The 17,485-nt window shown below is 45.2% G+C and overlaps 1 protein-coding gene across 2 annotated transcripts in view; it reads right to left on the bottom strand.

The window, feature by feature from the left end:
• Window positions 1-11,941: 11,941 nt before the first annotated feature.
• Window positions 11,942-17,485, bottom strand: part of HTR5A (5-hydroxytryptamine receptor 5A) — an 86,890-nt gene continuing 81,346 nt past the window's right edge. The window contains exon 4 of one of the 2 annotated variants that reach the window (XM_077995212.1): window positions 11,942-13,608. In XM_077995212.1, coding sequence (XP_077851338.1) covers window positions 13,276-13,608 — 333 coding nt within the window. In that variant the 3' untranslated portion in view covers window positions 11,942-13,275. 2 annotated transcript variants of the gene reach the window in all.

Here is a 17,485-nt window from a genome sequence, read left to right as displayed (position 1 = left end):
CCGCCTCCCGAGTAGCTGGGACTACAGGCGTCCGCCACCTCGGCCGGCTAGTTTTTTGTATTTTTTTTTAGTAGAGACGGGGTTTCACCGTGTTAACCAGGATGGTCTCCATCTCCTGACCTCGTGATCCGCCCGTCTCGGCCTCCCAAAGTGCTGGGATTACAGGCTTGAGCCACCGCGCCCGGCCGAAATTAACATTTAAATGTGTAGATACATGAAGCAGGTCACCCTCCCCAGTGTGAGTGGGTCTCAGCCAGCCTGTTGAGGGCCTCAGTAGAACAAAAAGGTGGAATAAAGGAGAGTTCCCACCTCTGCCTGACTGTCTTCAAGCTGGGACATGGGTCTTCTCATGACTTCGGTCTCAGACTAAGATGGAACTTACAACCCTATCAGCTTTCTAAGTTCTCCAGTCTACCAACTGAACCTCTTAATCTCTCTAATTGTTTAAGTCAATCTCTTATAATAAATCTCATAGATAGATACATACATATATACATACATACATAGGTAGATAATATAGCCATGGCTATAGATAGATTAAGACAAGTATGTACTATGATATGTACAATTTTGGTTTTGTTTCTTTGGAGAACACTGAAGTCTTATCCGTTTCTGCTGCTGTAACAAAATCTCAGACTGAGTAATTTACAAGGAATAGAAGCTTATTTCTCACAGTTATAGAGGCTGAGAAGTCCGAGATCAAGGTGCCAGCAAATTCAGTGTCTGGTGAGACCTGCTCTTGGCTTCCAAGATGGTGCCTTGAATGCTCTGTTCTCACATGGCAGAAGGCAAAGGGGCAAAAGAGACAAACATGATAGTAGAAGAGATGGAAAAGCAAAAGGGCCTGGCAGTCCACTGAAGCCTGTATTTTTTTTTTTTTTTTTTTTTGAGACAGAATCTTGCTCTGTGGCCCAGGCTGGAGTGCGGTGGCGCGATCTCAGCTCACTGCAAGCTCCGCCTCCCGGGTTCACGCCATTCTCCTGCCTCAGCCTCCCGAGTAGCTGGGACCACAGGCGCCGCCACCTCGCCCGGCTAATTTTCTTGTATTTTTAGTAGAGACGGGGTTTCACCGTGTTAGCCAGGATGGTCTCGATCTCCTGACCTCGTGATCCGCCCGCCTCAGCCTCCCAAAGTGCTGGGATTACAGGCTTGAGCCACCGCGCCCGGCCTGAAGCCTGTATTAACAGGACACAAATTCCACTCATGAGAGCTGCACCCTCATGACCTTATCGCCCAAAGACCCCACTTCCTAGCAATATTGCCTGGGTTATTAACTTTGTACACTTGAATTTTGGTGGGACCCAAACATTCAAACCATAGCATATGACTAATACAAAGGCCTACTAAGTATCATAACAAACTCTAAAGCCTCTGTTGGTAATTTTTTTAAGTGGCATAGATAGTGGTGCATGAATACACAAACAGCCGAGTGGAGGGGAATACAGAAATCCAGAAAAGGAGAGAACATTATGATGTTAGTGACCATAAGCTGATGACGTAGTGTGACAGAGGCTGAAGCTACTGTGCTGTAATGAGACCTCCTGTATATTCTACCTTTTGGTTCATTTTATTTATTTATTTATATACATATTTTTTTGAGACGGAGTCTCACTCTGTCTCCCAGGCTGGAGTGCAGAGGTACGATCTCAGCTCACTGTGACCTCTGCCTCCCAGGTTCAAGCAATTCTCCTGCCTCAGCCTCCTGAGTAGCTGGGATTACAGGCACCTGCCACCACGCCCAGCTAATTTTTATATTTTTAGTAGAGACAGGGTTTCGCTATGTTGGCCAGGCTGGTCTCAAACTCATGACCTCAAGTGACCCGCCTATCTCAGCCTCCCAAAGTGCTGGGATTACAGGTGTAAGCCACAGTGCCTGGCCCTACTTTTTGGTTCATTTTAAACTCACAGAGTCTAGGGTACACACACACACACACACACACACACACACACAGAGTGATCTCCAAGCTGGTTTTTGTTTTTTTAGCATATTTTCTGTGACACTAAGAACCCATTGACCCAGTTCTCTCATATGCACCTGTTGGTCCTATTTAAATGGATCAAAGAGCTGGGCTGTTCTTCTTGTTCTATCAAAAGTGGTTTTGGTTGCACTGACAGGCACTTTCCTCCAGCTGCACTTGCGAAGCATCACAGGGCACAGCCAGAGTTATTCCTCTAGCCATTCCCCCTTCTCAGCCTCATTTAAACATTAACTTGGACCTAGAATACATAAAAAATTAAAAAAAAAAATTAAGCTCAGCAAGATAAACTGAATCCTGTCAAAAAGATTCTAAAATGCCATATTTGGTTACATCAAAAGGCAATCCCTTTTGTTGTAAAATAATAAGGGAACATACTGGTGCCAATGGTGTGGGTTATCATTGTTGCCAGGCCAGGGGAGTCATTTTACACTGTGTTTGCTTGTTTTGTCTATCTTCCTTTCCCTGCAGGCCGATTGTAGGAATAACTTTATCAAGGGGAAAAAATCCAACTCTCTTAAGGAGTGGGAAGGATGAAGAAAGCAAAGTGAGAGACAGCCCCTTTTATTTAACTCCATCCCCCCACCACCTTCATCTCATCGCCTTCACTCCTAGACCAAGGTCCCATTGCACCTTAACGGTGCCGGGACAGGACAGAGGCACCCTCAGTGAGGGGACAGGAAGCCTGTCGATGGCCAAACAGGAAGCTGGGGGCTCGTCTGTCTTTGTAAATCAGACCACCTCCTCTTTCAGCTATGTGGAAACTCTGACTTGTCCCATGTTGGGAAGGTAACAATCCAATGGGGCACCAACTGTCTTCCCTTCTAATCCCCCAAGTCCGGTTTCCAACTGAGCTGAAGGTGCACATGGGATCACTGGAGCAGCTGTTGAAGTCCATTTCCAGCTGAGCTGAAGGTGGAGATGGGATCACTGGAGCAGCTGTTTCTGTAAATGCCACAGTCTCAAAGTTTGTCCACCTGTGCACAGAGGGCTTGATATTCTTCCTTCCTGTTAACAGAAACCTTTGGGATACAGCCTGAGGTGATAGCTCTGTGCACAAAATATGACTCACTAAATCAGTTGTGGGGGAGGAGGCCTCAAATTAGGTGGCTTTCCGGGGTCTCGGCAGCCGTGGGCAGGGTTCGTCACATTAGGTGATGTGTAAAGGCCTCGTAATGAATTCTACCTCCCACTCCTGAGTCAGGAAACTCCCGCTATGCCATAGGCTGAGACACACCGGGCTGTGCCACTTAGGCCTCATTTTGATGATGACACCTGGCTGATTTGTTTGCAGCGTTGTTATTACGGCTGAATGCTTGATGGAAATCTTCTGTATGCATGCATACATATGTGTATGTGTGTGTGTATATGCATGTACACACACACACATGCACACACTCTCTCTCTTCCTGTTAACCGGAGAGAGATACCCAGGTTAGTGGCACCAAACAGGGGAGCAGAAAGGAATGAGAGAAGCAGTCTGTTTCCATGTGGCCACTAATGCTTTGTGTGTCTGTGCTCCAGGCAGCAGCCTGATCCAGGCTGGGCAGCCAAGGGCTGAGTCTTCCTCCTGCCTTGCCCTCCCATCCATCACATGTATTGGCTAAAACTCTCAGCAAATAGAGTTCCGAGTGCTCTCCAGATACATGAATTGAGTTTTTATAAACAGAAGTCTGTTTTAAATCTGCTACCTTAATCCTAAAGCGATGCCTTATAGTTTGATGAATTATATTTGTGTATTAAATTAACCCAGTTTGTGTAAATTCATATCTAGTTTGCATGAAACAGAGTATAGCAAAATGGAATTCTATATCCTTTCTTTTCTGTTGAATTTATCCTTTCTTTTCAGTATTAGATTCAAGTTCCATACTTAGTTTGTTTTAGGTTAAAACAACAATAATCCTTTGTTATCTCATAGTTTCTGTAGTTTAGAAATTTGGGAGTGGCTTAGTTGGGTTCTGCCTCGGGATCTTCCATGTAGTCAACTGTAGTCAAGACACCAGCTGGGGTTATAGTCATCTGAAGGTTTGACAGAGGCTGGAAGACCCACTTCCAAGATGGTGCACTCAATGGCTGGCAAGTTACAGACTCACTTCAATTTGCTACCAAGTTTCTCCTCAGCTCAAAATCCCTTCCTCTTTTTTTTTTTTTTTTTTTTTTTTTTTGAGATGGAGTCTCACTATCTCCTAGGCTGGAGTGCAGTGGCACGATTTTGGCTCACTGCAAGCTCCGCCTCCCAGGTTCACGCCATTCTTCTGCCTCAGCCTCCCAAGTAGCTGGGACTACAGGCACCCGCCACCATGCCCCAGCTAATTTTTTGTATTTTTAGTAGAGACGGAGTTTCACTGTGTTAGCCAGGATGGTCTCCATCTCCTGACCTCGTGATCCGCCCACCTTGGCCTCCAAAAGTGCTGGGATTACAGGTGTGAGCCACCACGCCTGGCCCTCATCCTTTTCTTCTCATGCAAAGCCCCATTCCCCTTCAACCTATTCTCACCACATGTAGATGTCATTCTAAATACCCAAGATGACCTCCAGGAAGACATTTTTTGTTGTCAAAATTCTTACTATTTTAATTTGAAGTATTTCCATTTAAGGTTCTGAGCAGAAGAACCAAGACAGATTTCTTGATTTAAATTTTCACAACTATGGGGCTTGCCAAATGTCAAATTCTGTCCCCAAATTCCAGCTCCTACCCATTCCTAGTTAATTACTAGGAATGTTAATTCTAGTTAATTCCAGCTCCCACCCATTCCCAGTTAATTACTAGGGTAATTAACTCTTGGTCACTTAAAAATTGCTTCCTTTCGGCTGGGTGCGGTGGCTCACGCCTGTAATCCCAGCAGTTTGGGAGGCTGAGGCGGGCAGATCACGAGGTCAGATCAAGACCATCCTGGCTAACATGGTGAAACCCCGTCTCTACTAAAAATACAAAAAATTAGCCGGGCGTGGTGGCAGGTGCCTGTAGTCCCAGTTGCTTGGGAGGCTGAGGCAGGAGAATGGCATGAACCCAGGAGGTGGAGTTTGCAGTGAGCCGAGATGGTGCCACTGCACTCCAACCAGGGCGACAGAGCAAGAATCTGTCTTAAAAAAAAAAAATTGCTTCCCCTCATCTTCAGAGAGTATTTCTATACTGAGAAGCATCACAAGCATCAGGGCCCAGGCACAACCCCCGCAGCCCAGGTCTCCCCTGCATACAGGGTTCTTTCCGACTTATAAAGAGCAGGAGCGTTGTCCATGCTGGGAAAATGATACGAAGAGAAATCATCAACTTGAAGACCCTGAGCACTCCTTAAATGCCTGTCTGGTACCGCAGCCTTCCCTGTCCTCGGAGTGAATCTGGGCACTTGTTATCTAAACAGCCATATCACTCTTCCTCTTGGGGCATTAGGTCGGTTGTCTATGTCGTTCTTCTGCATTGTCATTTCTGATTGCCACTGGAATCCACCGTAGAGAAGCTCCAATGGCTGCCAAAAAGTAAAACAAAACGAACCTTGAAATTGGAGAGGGAAAAAAATACCGCAGTAGTCCCTGAGGAAATCTTGGGCAGTGGCCGGTCGTCCTTCGCACCCCCTGAACCACAGCCAGAGGGAAAAACTTCCACCTATATCTGGCTGCAGAGCCCGACGCCATTAATCTCAACTGAATCTACTCTACCAAAAAACCTCAAAGGCAGTTAATTTGTTATTTTACATGCGTTTATTATTTGTGCTGGCAAACTGTTTACTCACAGGTAAGGTAGTCAGTTGACAAACTGAATAAAGAAAAAAAGGTGAAATCCTAATATATAAGAGAGGAGAGAAGGGGCAGAAAAACCTGCAGGCCGTGTAGAAACAATAGCACCACCATGGACCCCATGCCCTTCCACTGGGGGAATTCTTGAGTAGGATCAACCTCCAAACCCTCTTCCAGCTCTGGGATGAGATGGCTCCACTCTTGGTCACAGGACCGTAGATGAAGTGGTGCCGCTCTCCACAGCGAATGGTGTGGCAAACAGAACATGGTGGTTGCTGGGGCAGACCCTATGGCAGCCAGACATGGCTGGCCGTCCACAAAGGGTCTGATCCCCATCAGGGCTGTGGCACCCTCGGACAGGAGGGGCTTCTGGGAGCTGTGCAGGTGCAATCTGAGCATGAGGCATGGCGGCTGTGTCCCCTTTGGGTGTCCAGAGTCTAGCCAGGAAGTAGATTTAGTTAATGTTAACAGAGGGATTTAATACACAGATCTGTGAGTCAGCGATTAGAGAACTGAAGAGGGGAAAGTGAGGCATAGCGGCGTTATCTCAGAGACGGTCCTGAGGGAGGCAGCTGCCACCGCCAGGCCAGAGGGAAAAGAGGCGGCTTTGAGAGTTCTGAAATCTAGACGTTCAGGGGAGAGGCCCAGTCAAGGTGCTGCTGAAGCCTCCAAGAAGGGGCTGGTGCCTGTCTCCAGGAGCTGGGAGTGAGACCCATACAGGGGAGAGGCTCATCTGCCCCAAGAGCTTGGGGATGGGCGCTCTGCTGAGCTGGGTCTAAGGCCCCCCAGGTTGGTGCCGGCATCTTCGAAGAAGTCCAGACAAGGATAAACGCAAACTAGAGGCCAGGTGCGGTTGCTCACGCCTATAATCCCAGCACTTTGGGAGGCCAAGACCTCAGATCACCTGAGGTCAGGAGTTCAAGACCAGCCTGGCCAACATAGTGAAACCCCATCTCTACTAAAAATGCAAAAATTAGCCAGGCATGGTGGCCCGTGCCTGTAGTACCAGCTACTCGGGAGGCTGGGGCATGAGAATCACTTGAACCTGGGAGGCAGAGGTTGCAGTGAGCCGAGATTGCGCCACTGCACTCAAGCCTGGGTGACAGAGTGAGACTCCATCTCAAAAAAAAATAAAAGGCAAGCTAGAACAACCTGCTACTGCTGAGTGCACACTTGCTGCAGTGACAGCCGGTATTGCAGCCTCTCTCCAGGTCCCCATGGCACAGCCTGACAGGGAGGAGCTGGGAAAGCAGACATGTGTCTGCAGGGGCTCAGCTCCAGCCTTGCAAAGCAGGGCATGATCCTTCTCCCCAACAGCATGTTTGCATAGTGAATGATAATTTAAAGATGGCACCAGGGAGAATCTCAAGCCCATTGTTTTATAGATCATGGGAAGGGCAGCACAACACACTTGCCATGTACGCGTTCACTGTATGTATCGTCATGTGCTGCGAATAACGACTCTTCTGGTCAAGGACGGACTGCATATACCGCAGTGGTACCATAAGATTATAACGGAGCTGAAACCTCCCGTCCCCTAGTGATGTCGTAGCCATGGTAAAGTCATAGTGCAATGCATTTTACTCACACAAATCTAGGATGAAAATAAAGGAACAAACCAAGCAATCCACCACGGACATCTTTCTGAAAAGAGTGACATATCTTCAAGAAAAGCCTCAGGCAGGTCCTTCAGGTGTCCAAAAGAAGGCCCTGTTCTCACAGGAGATGACAGCTCCATGTGTGTTATGGCCCTGAAGACCTTCCCGTGGGACAAGGTGTGGAGGCGCAAGACAGCGACATTGATGATCCTGACCCTGTGTGGGCCTGGGCTAATGTGTGTATTTGTGTCTTCATTTTTTGTTTGTTTGTTTGTTTTTTGTTTTTTGAGACGGAGTCTCGCTCTGTCGCCCAGGCTGGAGTGCAGTGGCGCGATCTCGGCTCACTGCAAGCTCCGCCTCCTGGGTTTACGCCATTCTCCTGCCTCAGCCTCCTGAGTAGCTGGGACTACAGGCGCCCACCACCGCGCCAGGCTAGTTTTTTGTATTTTTAGTAGAGACGTGGTTTCACCGTGGTCTCGATCTCCTGACCTTGTGATCCGCCCGCCTCGGCCTCCCAAAGTGCTGGGATTACAGGCGTGAGCCACCGCGCCCGGCCTGTGTCTTCATTTTTAACAAAAAGTTTAAAATGTAAAAAAATAAAATAGGAAAAAAGCTTATAGAATAAGGATACAAAGAAAGAAAATACTTTTGTATAGCTGTATAATGTTTGTGTTTTAAGCTAAGTGTTATACAAAGAAGTCAAAAAGCTTTTTAAATTAAAAAGGATATAAAGTTAGAAAAGTTACCGTAAGCTAAGGTTAATTTACTGTTAAAAATGAAAAATATTTTTTAGAATTTTAGTGTAGGCCAGGCATGGTGGCTCACGCCTGTAATCCCAGCACTTTAGGAGGCTGAGATGGGTGGATCGCCTGAGGTCAAGAGTTCAAGACCAGCCTGACCAACACGGTGAAACCCCATCTCTACTAAAAATACGAAAATTAGCCGGGTGTGGTGGTGAGTGCCTGTAATCCTAGCTATTTGGGAGGCTGAGGCGGGAGAATCACTTGAACCCGGAAGGCAGAAGTTGCAGAGAGCTGAGATCGCACCACTGCACTCCAGCTTGGGCGACAAGGGCAAAAACTCTGTGTCAAAAAAACAAATTAAAAAAAGGCCGGATGCAGTGGCTCACACCTGTAGTCCCAGCACTTTGGGAGGCCGAGGCGGGCAGATCACGAGCTCAGGAGATCGAGACCATCCTGGCTAACACAGTGAAACCCCGTCTCTACTGAAAACACAAAAAATTAGCCGGGTGTGGTGGCGGGCACCTGTAGTCCCAGCGACTCGGGAGGCTGAGGCAGGAGAATTGCTTGAACCTGGGAGGCGGAGGTTGCAGTGAGCCAAGATAGCGCCATTGCACTCCAGCCTGGGCAACAGAGCAAGACTCTGTCTCGAAAAAAAAAAGAAAGAAAGAACAAAGACAAGAAAGAAGAAGTTGCCTAAGTGAACAGCGTTTACAAAGTCTACAGTAGTGCACAGGAGTGTCCTGGGCCCTCACACTCTCTCTCCACTCACTCCCTCACTGATCCACCTGGGGCTACTTCCACTGCAGCAAGCTCCATTCACGGCAAGTGCCCTGTACAGGTGCGCCATTCTCAGTCATTTTTTACTGTACCTTTTCTACATTTAGATACGTTTAGATACACAAACCCATTACCATCGTGTTACAATTGCCTACAGTATTCAGTACAGTAACAGGCTTCACAGGTGTGCAGCCAAGGAGTACGAGGCTACACCGTACAGCCTACGTGTATAGCGGGCTGTCCCCTCCAGGTGTGTGGAAGTGCACTCTGTGACGTCTGCACGATATTGAAATTGCCTAATGATGCATCCTCGTGGTTATGCATCCTGCAACTGTACATTAATCTCAGCCCCTCCCCTTATTAGCACCAGGGGCCAGAGATGTCATCTCGCCTGCTTCCCATCTGCCATGGCTCAACTGCTTGTTAGGTCACCTGGGATTGGTGCAGTGTAGATCACGGTTAGGTTATTCCTGATCTCTGGGGCAGATTTGGTCTGGGAACTGGCGCCACACAGAGGTTGACCTCCAGTCACCAAATATCAAAAAGGAAAAGGGCACTGTTCAAAAGGTGTCCTGTGAAAGCTGGTGCTTTTGCAGCTCTATGTGGGCTGTACTTGGTGGGGATGCCAGAGGGGAGGAAGGGGTTGTTTTAAGTCCCTGCAGTCATCTGGCTCCTGCAAATCATTTCTTATCCTTTAGGAGTTGTTTCTGTGTTAAAGTACAGAGACCAAGAGCCAGAGTTTGGAGCCGGGTTCTAGGGTTCTGATCCTGGCTCTAATTTTCTAGCTGTTTCATCTTGGATGAGTAATTTAATTTTCACAAGACCCAAATGACTTTTGTGTTAAATCTCCATAGTACCTCCAAGGGTTATTGTAGGACCAAATCGGGGTGGCTTTGAAGGGCATAGCACAGTGCGCTGTGTGGGGTCAGGGATTAATAAATGTTGACGATCATTTGCTTGGTTGTGGGGAAGCTGATTAAATTTGCTGCATGTTGTGGTGCATCTTCCTTGATTCCTTCCCCCTGTTTGCGGAGCCTTGAGCCAGACCTCAGTGAACACAGCTAGCAGCCGACCCAAGCTATTGCAAGGGAGGCCATGACAGAAGGGATAATGAGTTTGAAAGATACACCTGATGGAAAGGCAAATCCCTTTCAGGAGGAGAAAGAGGAAGACGGAAGGCCGGGTGCAGCTGGACCACAGCACCCTAGACTGCTAGAAAAGAACTACCTGGGGCTGGCAGTCCTGACAGAGCCATTTAATCAGCCAACAGTGGCCAGGCTGGACCTCCATCCTCCTGAAGCCGGCCCCTCCCTGGCACAGTGGGGACGGTGGGTGCCAACGTCCTGACGGGGTTGCCTCACGAAAGCAGGGAAGACAGCTGCAAACCACAGACAGCCCCAGTGAACCATCAGGGCCCAGCCCATGAGCAGTGCAGAATCTCTCCTTTCCTGATATGGGACAGAGGCTTTGAGAAGCCCACCTGTCCCCTCCTCTGATCCCATTTCCCAGATGCTACCCAAATCCCTGTTTGGCAATCACTTTCACTCAGCACTCGAGCTGTGGACTCAGTCTTTATCTTCTCTTTAAAAGAAACATGGCAAAGTGTTGTCCCTACAGCCTCTTTGGCTATAAGCAGGGAACTGTGAATCCAACAGACCAACATAGAAGCAAAAATGCTCCTCCTGGGAAGAAGAGACAAATAACAAGCTTTTTATCAAGAATTAATCCCTACAATATGGTCTGATATCAATACAGACTCAGGGACATCTTCCGCCTGTCTTTCACTACCATACAATAAAAATGTAAAACTGATAGTGACCCCAAGAGGTCCAAGATCACTCATCAGGAGAGAATTATCTCCTTTGTACATTGTCTTTAGGCAGGAGAGCAGAGCTGTGCGTTTTGTTCGACATATTCTACAAGAGCTGAAAGGAGAGCTTTGGATTGGTTCACCTCAGTCACCCTACAGACAGGGCTTGCAGGAAACCCTCCAGCCTTCTCTGGGTGCACCGTCTAATAAAGGTTGTTGTTGCAATCTGGCACGGAAACAGGATTAGGTATTTTGAGCAATTACTATTGTTTATGATTCATATACATTTCTAACCTGATAAAATATTAGCAGTCAAGCGTAAACAAAAGTGTTTCACAAATATTTGATTTGCATAATAGAGACTCAAAGTCAATGAATGTCTACATTTCTTACCGTGGTATAAACAACGTTTGCTATTGAAATGGAAGCAAAATAATTCATTAATTGCCACTTCTTCCTTCTCTTATATGGAATGTTTCTTGCTCTAGATAGCATAGGCAGAGTGTGTTGTATATAATGTATAATTTAAGTGACACCTGAGAGGTGTTAAATACATACTGAGTGACAAGAATAACGAGGCTTATTCATCTTATGAAAACATTAATAAAACCCTCAGCTGGAGATTAAATTAATATTATAATAACATTGTTCTCCAACTGGGGTATACAGAATCCTGGGAGAGCTGGGGAGTATTTGAAGACACCAGAAAAATGTGGCACATCTTCCTCAAGCTTCGCTTTACTGAAGACTATGAACTTTTTTAAAGAGTAAGACACTCGCGATTTATGGAGTAAAAGTTTTCACATGGATTTTCAGGTAGAATAGACTTAAACTTTTACCCTTGATTCTAGTGTCACCTCTCCAGACTCCTCTTGTCTGAATTTTTCTTCTCTGCCATGGAGTACTTAATAAAGCTTTTGAAGCACTTCCCTTATTAAAACACTAGAATACGATAGCATTTCTTGTTCTCTCTGATTTCGAGTAATAACAGGGAAAAGTAACTTGAGTAAGTGAACAGTCTGTATTTTAAAATGCTTGTGAGTTTAGCACTTCAAGTGATATATAAAGAAGTAAGAAAAATCTAAGGATGTTTCTAAATAAATTATTCAATTCTTATCACTAAATTTCTCAATGAATCTGCTTGAATGCATAAAGATCTGCATTTAGCATATTAATGGTGACTTCGCAGGTGTCTAACATTTCTTTATCTGCTCACATTCTTTTGATAAAGCTAGTTTTGCAATAAAGACAAGACTAAACTTCAAGCCAAGACCACATATAAATTATCACAAATTTCCTATGTTTGAACTCTTAATTGATATAATTTATTATATATAACATACTACATGAATCACAATAAATCAGAGATTATTATATCATTCTTTAATTCATGCATTTAAAGAGTCAGGGACATAGCAGACCACAGGCAGTTTTATTGCCTAGGATTGTTTTTAAAGTTTTGTATAATGGCACTGGTTTTACATGATCATCCAAATGCTGCATCATCACTTAACTGCCTCACCTCACAAACTATACTGTCAATTTGTAGAGGACTGGGGCTGCATTTTACCATTGTTCTATCTTTTTCATTGCCCGCTAGCCTTGGCTTCCTAGCGGGTATTCACATATCAACAAAAAAATAGCAATTAGCAAATTAATCAAGGATGCCCTTAAAGTGCCTGTGTTTGGTGAGTGTGCCTTCATACTCATTGGTCATGAGATGCCCAACTCTATAGCAGTTGTTTTACTCTAATCTCATGATTTGAGGATAAAGGTCTTTGCCTAGAAACACTCGAACATATTCCACACATGTGAAACCAGTAGCAAATTAGCAAATTTGACAGATTCTATGAAACCAGTAGACTTTTTTACTGTTTATAAACTGTTGCTTCAAAATGAAAGGAAGTAGTTGACCCTCAGTGCCTGCTTCATGTCAAGGGATTGGATTTTGGAATAAACTAGTCAGCTAGAACACCTGCCTCTTTTACAGTTGTGTGTGTGTGTGTGTGTGTGTGTGTGTGTGGTTGCCACAAACAAAACCTTAAAGTTAATATTCCCTGCTTTCATGGATAGGACTATGTACTTTAATATATTTGGAGATGGTGTTTTGTGGTCAACTATTGGGACATACCCCATCAGTATGAGGGTATATGTACTAGGACCATATAGGAGAATATTTGAAATACGGGCTGTTCCAGAAAGCCTGGAACTATGGTCTCCTATCCCCAGATGTCTACATCATGACTTGTTCATTCTTTTCTATCCATTCTCAACCTGCCCATATTGTTTTACCTCTTCCTTCTTATCTGCCTTGTTTGACTTCTTTAGGACAATGTCGACCACCATGCCGGAGTGAATCTGGGGAGGAAAGGACACTTTGTGGGCAAAGACCGTGGCTGTCAGCACAGAGAAAGGGACAGTAGGTGAGTTAGATACATCATGTCACCAAAACTCTGTGAGGAGTCATATTCTTACTGAGGAGGTGGAAAACAGGCCAGTGCAGTTCTGAAGATGACCCTGGAGAATGGTGAGGATTCATCTCGTCCACATGGCTGTTGGGTGGGGATGGAAAATGAATGAACTGGGAATTCCATTGAATTCTGGGAAGAAACTTCTTTCAATCCTGGTCCTCTCCCTCAGTGTTGCCTAGAAAAGAAGTTCTTGAAGGCGCTGTTGTAGTTCTTGTTGAAAGCCGTATAGATCAGGGGGTTAAAGAAGGAGTTGGAGTAGCCAAGCCACAGGAAGATGCTTTTCCAGATGGCGGGGATGTCACAGGAGCAAAGAGGACTGATGAGCTCCGTGAGAAAGAAGGGGATCCAGCAGAGTGCGAACACACCAATGAGGATGCCCACCATGAGGGCGGCACGCTGCTCCTTCTGCTCTCGCCACGTGTCCCCTTCTGTCTGGAAGGTGACGGTGGCATGGCGGACCGTGAACACCATCTGGGGCTGTTGGGCAGAGTCCTTCACCTGGAAAAGACAAGCAGGAGCTTTATGAGGAGACACCTCAGTCTACCTCCAGGCTGAGCCTAGACACTGACAGTCCTGGATTCCGCACATCCACTCGAGGGAAAGTCTTTGATGGATAGGTGTGGGAACCTGAAGGCCTGTGGCACTTGCTCTCAGATATAGAAACCAGGCAACAGAGCTGGGGTGTTTGCTTACATCTTAGAAATGAAAGGACCAGATGTGATGAAATTGACAGCATGAAGATGGACTCCCTGTTGCTGTCTGTTCAACAGAGGCACTGGCAGAAACGAACAGGCAACTTGGCCTGCACAACTTAGTGGCAGAGGTGCACACATCGTCAAAAGTGTCCTAGGTTCCTAGCAAAATCCTGTTCGCTTAGGACCACGTTTTCTACCATCTTTATAACCTTATAGGCTCATGTAAGTCCCCTCTATAATGTTAGGACTTTCTAGAACTTCTCCTCTGGCACAAAGCTGTGCCCCATAGCATACTCTACTGCTTGATGCAGTCTAGTAACCAGGACACCTCTCTCTGGGTCTATTCTTCTTCTACCCCTGTATGTATGTAAAACTGAGACCCCAGTCTTTTAGTCTCACATGGGTGCCCCCAAGGCCTCCACAGGGCAGGTTCCCACAGAATCAGGCTCTCCAGTTCACTTCCTTCTGTCAAGGAGTGGAATTCCTGGGAAAGGAAGCTCCTCCTCCCTTCTGGTCCTATTTTTAGCTCTTGGGAGAACTGACATAATGAGTGTCTACTGATGAGGCAGCCTTAATATGAAGCAATCATAAATTTACTGAATTAGCAAATTAATCGATCTAATCAAAATGTGGGACAGTTTCTGACTCAGTCATTCTCTGGTGGGTGAGATTGCATTGACATTAAATAGTATTCTTCCCCTCGCCAGCATACTGTGACTCTAGTACATTTAAAAAGATATACACAACTTGTTCTCAAAGAGCATATGATCTTTTAGGCAAAGAATTGTCAGGTTAATCTAACCCACTTAACTAATTCTTGGCAGCATTTATAAAGTGGACTCAAAAGGAATTGACTTACTGTCATATGGAATAACAGGTGGAAATAGGAACACTGTGGATAAGGCAATGTTAGTTGATGAATAAATTACCAAATTTGTAGAATAGCCTTGCTGACATTTATTTGCAAAACAGTATAATATCAAGTCCGTACACTAAATTAAATTTAAAAGAAGATAATAAATAATGAAACCAAAGGTCCGTGATAGTGCAACCTTTAAAAACACGTATAAAATAAGCACTGAAAAAATCCCTCTTTCTGTACCTCTAGATGAAACCAGAGTTACCTTTGGCTACTGATTTATCAATGCATATCTGGAAATGCATTTGAGGGAATTCATTCATAGAAATCCAAACCATATTTAGCTTAATTTTTCAGCATAAAGCAAAGAAGGAAAGCTACCAATTTCCTTAACAGAATTCAACCCCATAATAATATCAGGGAAGCTGTTTTCCATATTGTCCCAAGACGCCAATAAAACAAGAATTGTAGCTGGACTCTTCAACCCTCTGGAAATTCTCCTTCCCCTTGGCACATTTTTATGAGTGACAATGGGGACACTGGTAACACTGGTCATACTTGAGACATGGTCACACTGTGGAGGCTGATCACATTGGTCACATAAAGGATGCTGGTAACACTGGAGATGCCGGCTATACTGGAAACATCATGGATTTTGATCATACTAGAGAAGCTGTTCACACTGGGGATGCTGGTCACACTGGAGATGCTATTCACACTGGGGAGCTGGTCACACTGAAGATTCTGTTCACACTGTGAATGCTGGTTACCCTGATGATACCATGGATGCCGTTCACACTGTGGATGCTGGTCACACTGGTGACACCATGGATGCTGGTCACACTGGTGACACCATGGATGCCATTCACACTGTGGATGCTGGTCACACTGGTGACACCATGGATGCCATTCACACTGTGGATGCTGGTCACACTGGTGACACCATGGATGCCATTCACACTGTGAATGCTGGTCACACTGGTGACACCATGGATGCTGTTCACAGGGTGGATGCCATTCACACTGGAGATGCTGTTCACACTGGGGATGCTGGTCACACTGGAGACACCATGTAGGCTGATTACACTGGAGATGCTGGTCACACTGGAGATACTGTTCACACTGGTGATGATCACACTGGTGATATCAGTGACACTTAGGGCTTGATTTAGAATTTTTTTATAGTTTAGTCATAGAACTTTAGTTGTTCAGAAAAGCATATTTTTCTATTACCTTGTGAAATGTTGATTATTTTACTGGGCCATCTGGCCATCTTTGGGGCTGTATTCAACACCAACTCACTTGACAGAAGAAAGAGTGGCATTGATTTAAAATGGTACCCCAGGGACAATAGAGTCTCCAGCTGCTAGGAGGATCTTGGTTATCTGTGGAGTTTCAGGTTTCTAATGCCCTCAGATGGTGGATTTGTTTGCTCTCTATGGCTCTCGGACTTATGGACTCCTTAGCTCTTTGCTCTCTTCTAATCAATGATTGCAATAAAGCACTTAATTGAGTCTGGACAATAACACTCTATTTTCAACCTGGTCATTAGTAAACTCACAGAAAGAGAGCAAATAGGGTTAAAAAGTGAACAGTTAAGCCAAATTAATTTTTCCTAATAATCTCTGAAATGCACATAAAGTACATACCTCACAATTTAAGATTCATATATAAAGTTTTTTCTAAATGAACACTTAGCCTCATCTCCCCCAGCAAACAAGTTCTTTGGAGACAGGTACATATGTGTTAGAGCTTTCATCCTTCCAAAATGATTGCATGCTAAATAATTATTTACTGGTTAATCACAAATCTGGTATGTCCTTTTATTTCATCCAAACACTCTGCTTTGCCTCTCTAGTAATGTCCTAGATAATCAATGGATTACCATCAATAATGGGCATTGAAATTAAGGGATAAAGACTCTTACCCTGGAAGTGTGGTTTCAGGTGATTTGCATGTTAGACCACACCACTGTCAGAATGAGAGATGGGTCACAGGAGCCCGATGGAACAATACAAATGTTTAAGCTAAAAATGGCCTTACCCATTAAGGAAGGCTCCATGAGGGTGTGAATAAAAAACCTCCACAAACTTAAGACTGATTGTTCTGTAACTGATAACAAGCAGCTTTCTTGCTTAAACCTCTTCAATCAATCAAGCACAATGCAGTTTTGGAATATACATTTGTAAACCAATTATTCTGTGTCAGCCCTCACTTCTGAGTCAGCCAGTTAGGGTCAGACTCGCCCCAGTAAACACACCTCTGAACACTGATCACCCAAAGAAAACCCCGTTCCAGCAGAAAACCTCATTCCAACAGAAAACCCCATTCCAACAGAAAACCCCATTCCAACAGAAAACCCCATTCCAACAGAAGACCCCATTCCAACAGAAAACCCCGTTCCAGCAGAAAACCCCATTCCAACAGAAAACCCCGTTCCAACAGAAAACCCCATTCCAGCAGAAAACCTCATTCCAACAGAAAACCCCATTCCAGCAGAAAACCTCATTCCAACAGAAAACCTCATTCCAGCAGAAAACCCCATTCCAGCAGAAAACCCCGTTCCAACAGAAAACCCCATTCCAGCAGAAAACCCCGTTCCAACAGAAAACCCCATTCCAGCAGAAAACCCCATTCTGAGTAAACCCCATTCCAACAGAAAACCCCATTCCAACAGAAAACCCCATTCCAGCAGAAAACCCCATTCCAGCAGAAAACCCCATTCCAACAGAAAACCCCATTCCAACAGAAAACCCCATTCCAGCAGAAAACCTCATTCCAGCAGAAAACCTCATTCCAGCAGAAAACCCCATTCCAACAG

The sequence above is a fragment of the Macaca mulatta genome, chromosome 3 (assembly GCF_049350105.2).
Source record: "Macaca mulatta isolate MMU2019108-1 chromosome 3, T2T-MMU8v2.0, whole genome shotgun sequence".
In the NCBI taxonomy this organism is placed as follows: domain Eukaryota; kingdom Metazoa; phylum Chordata; class Mammalia; order Primates; family Cercopithecidae; genus Macaca; species Macaca mulatta.
This window is presented reverse-complemented; position numbering and strand designations above follow the sequence as displayed.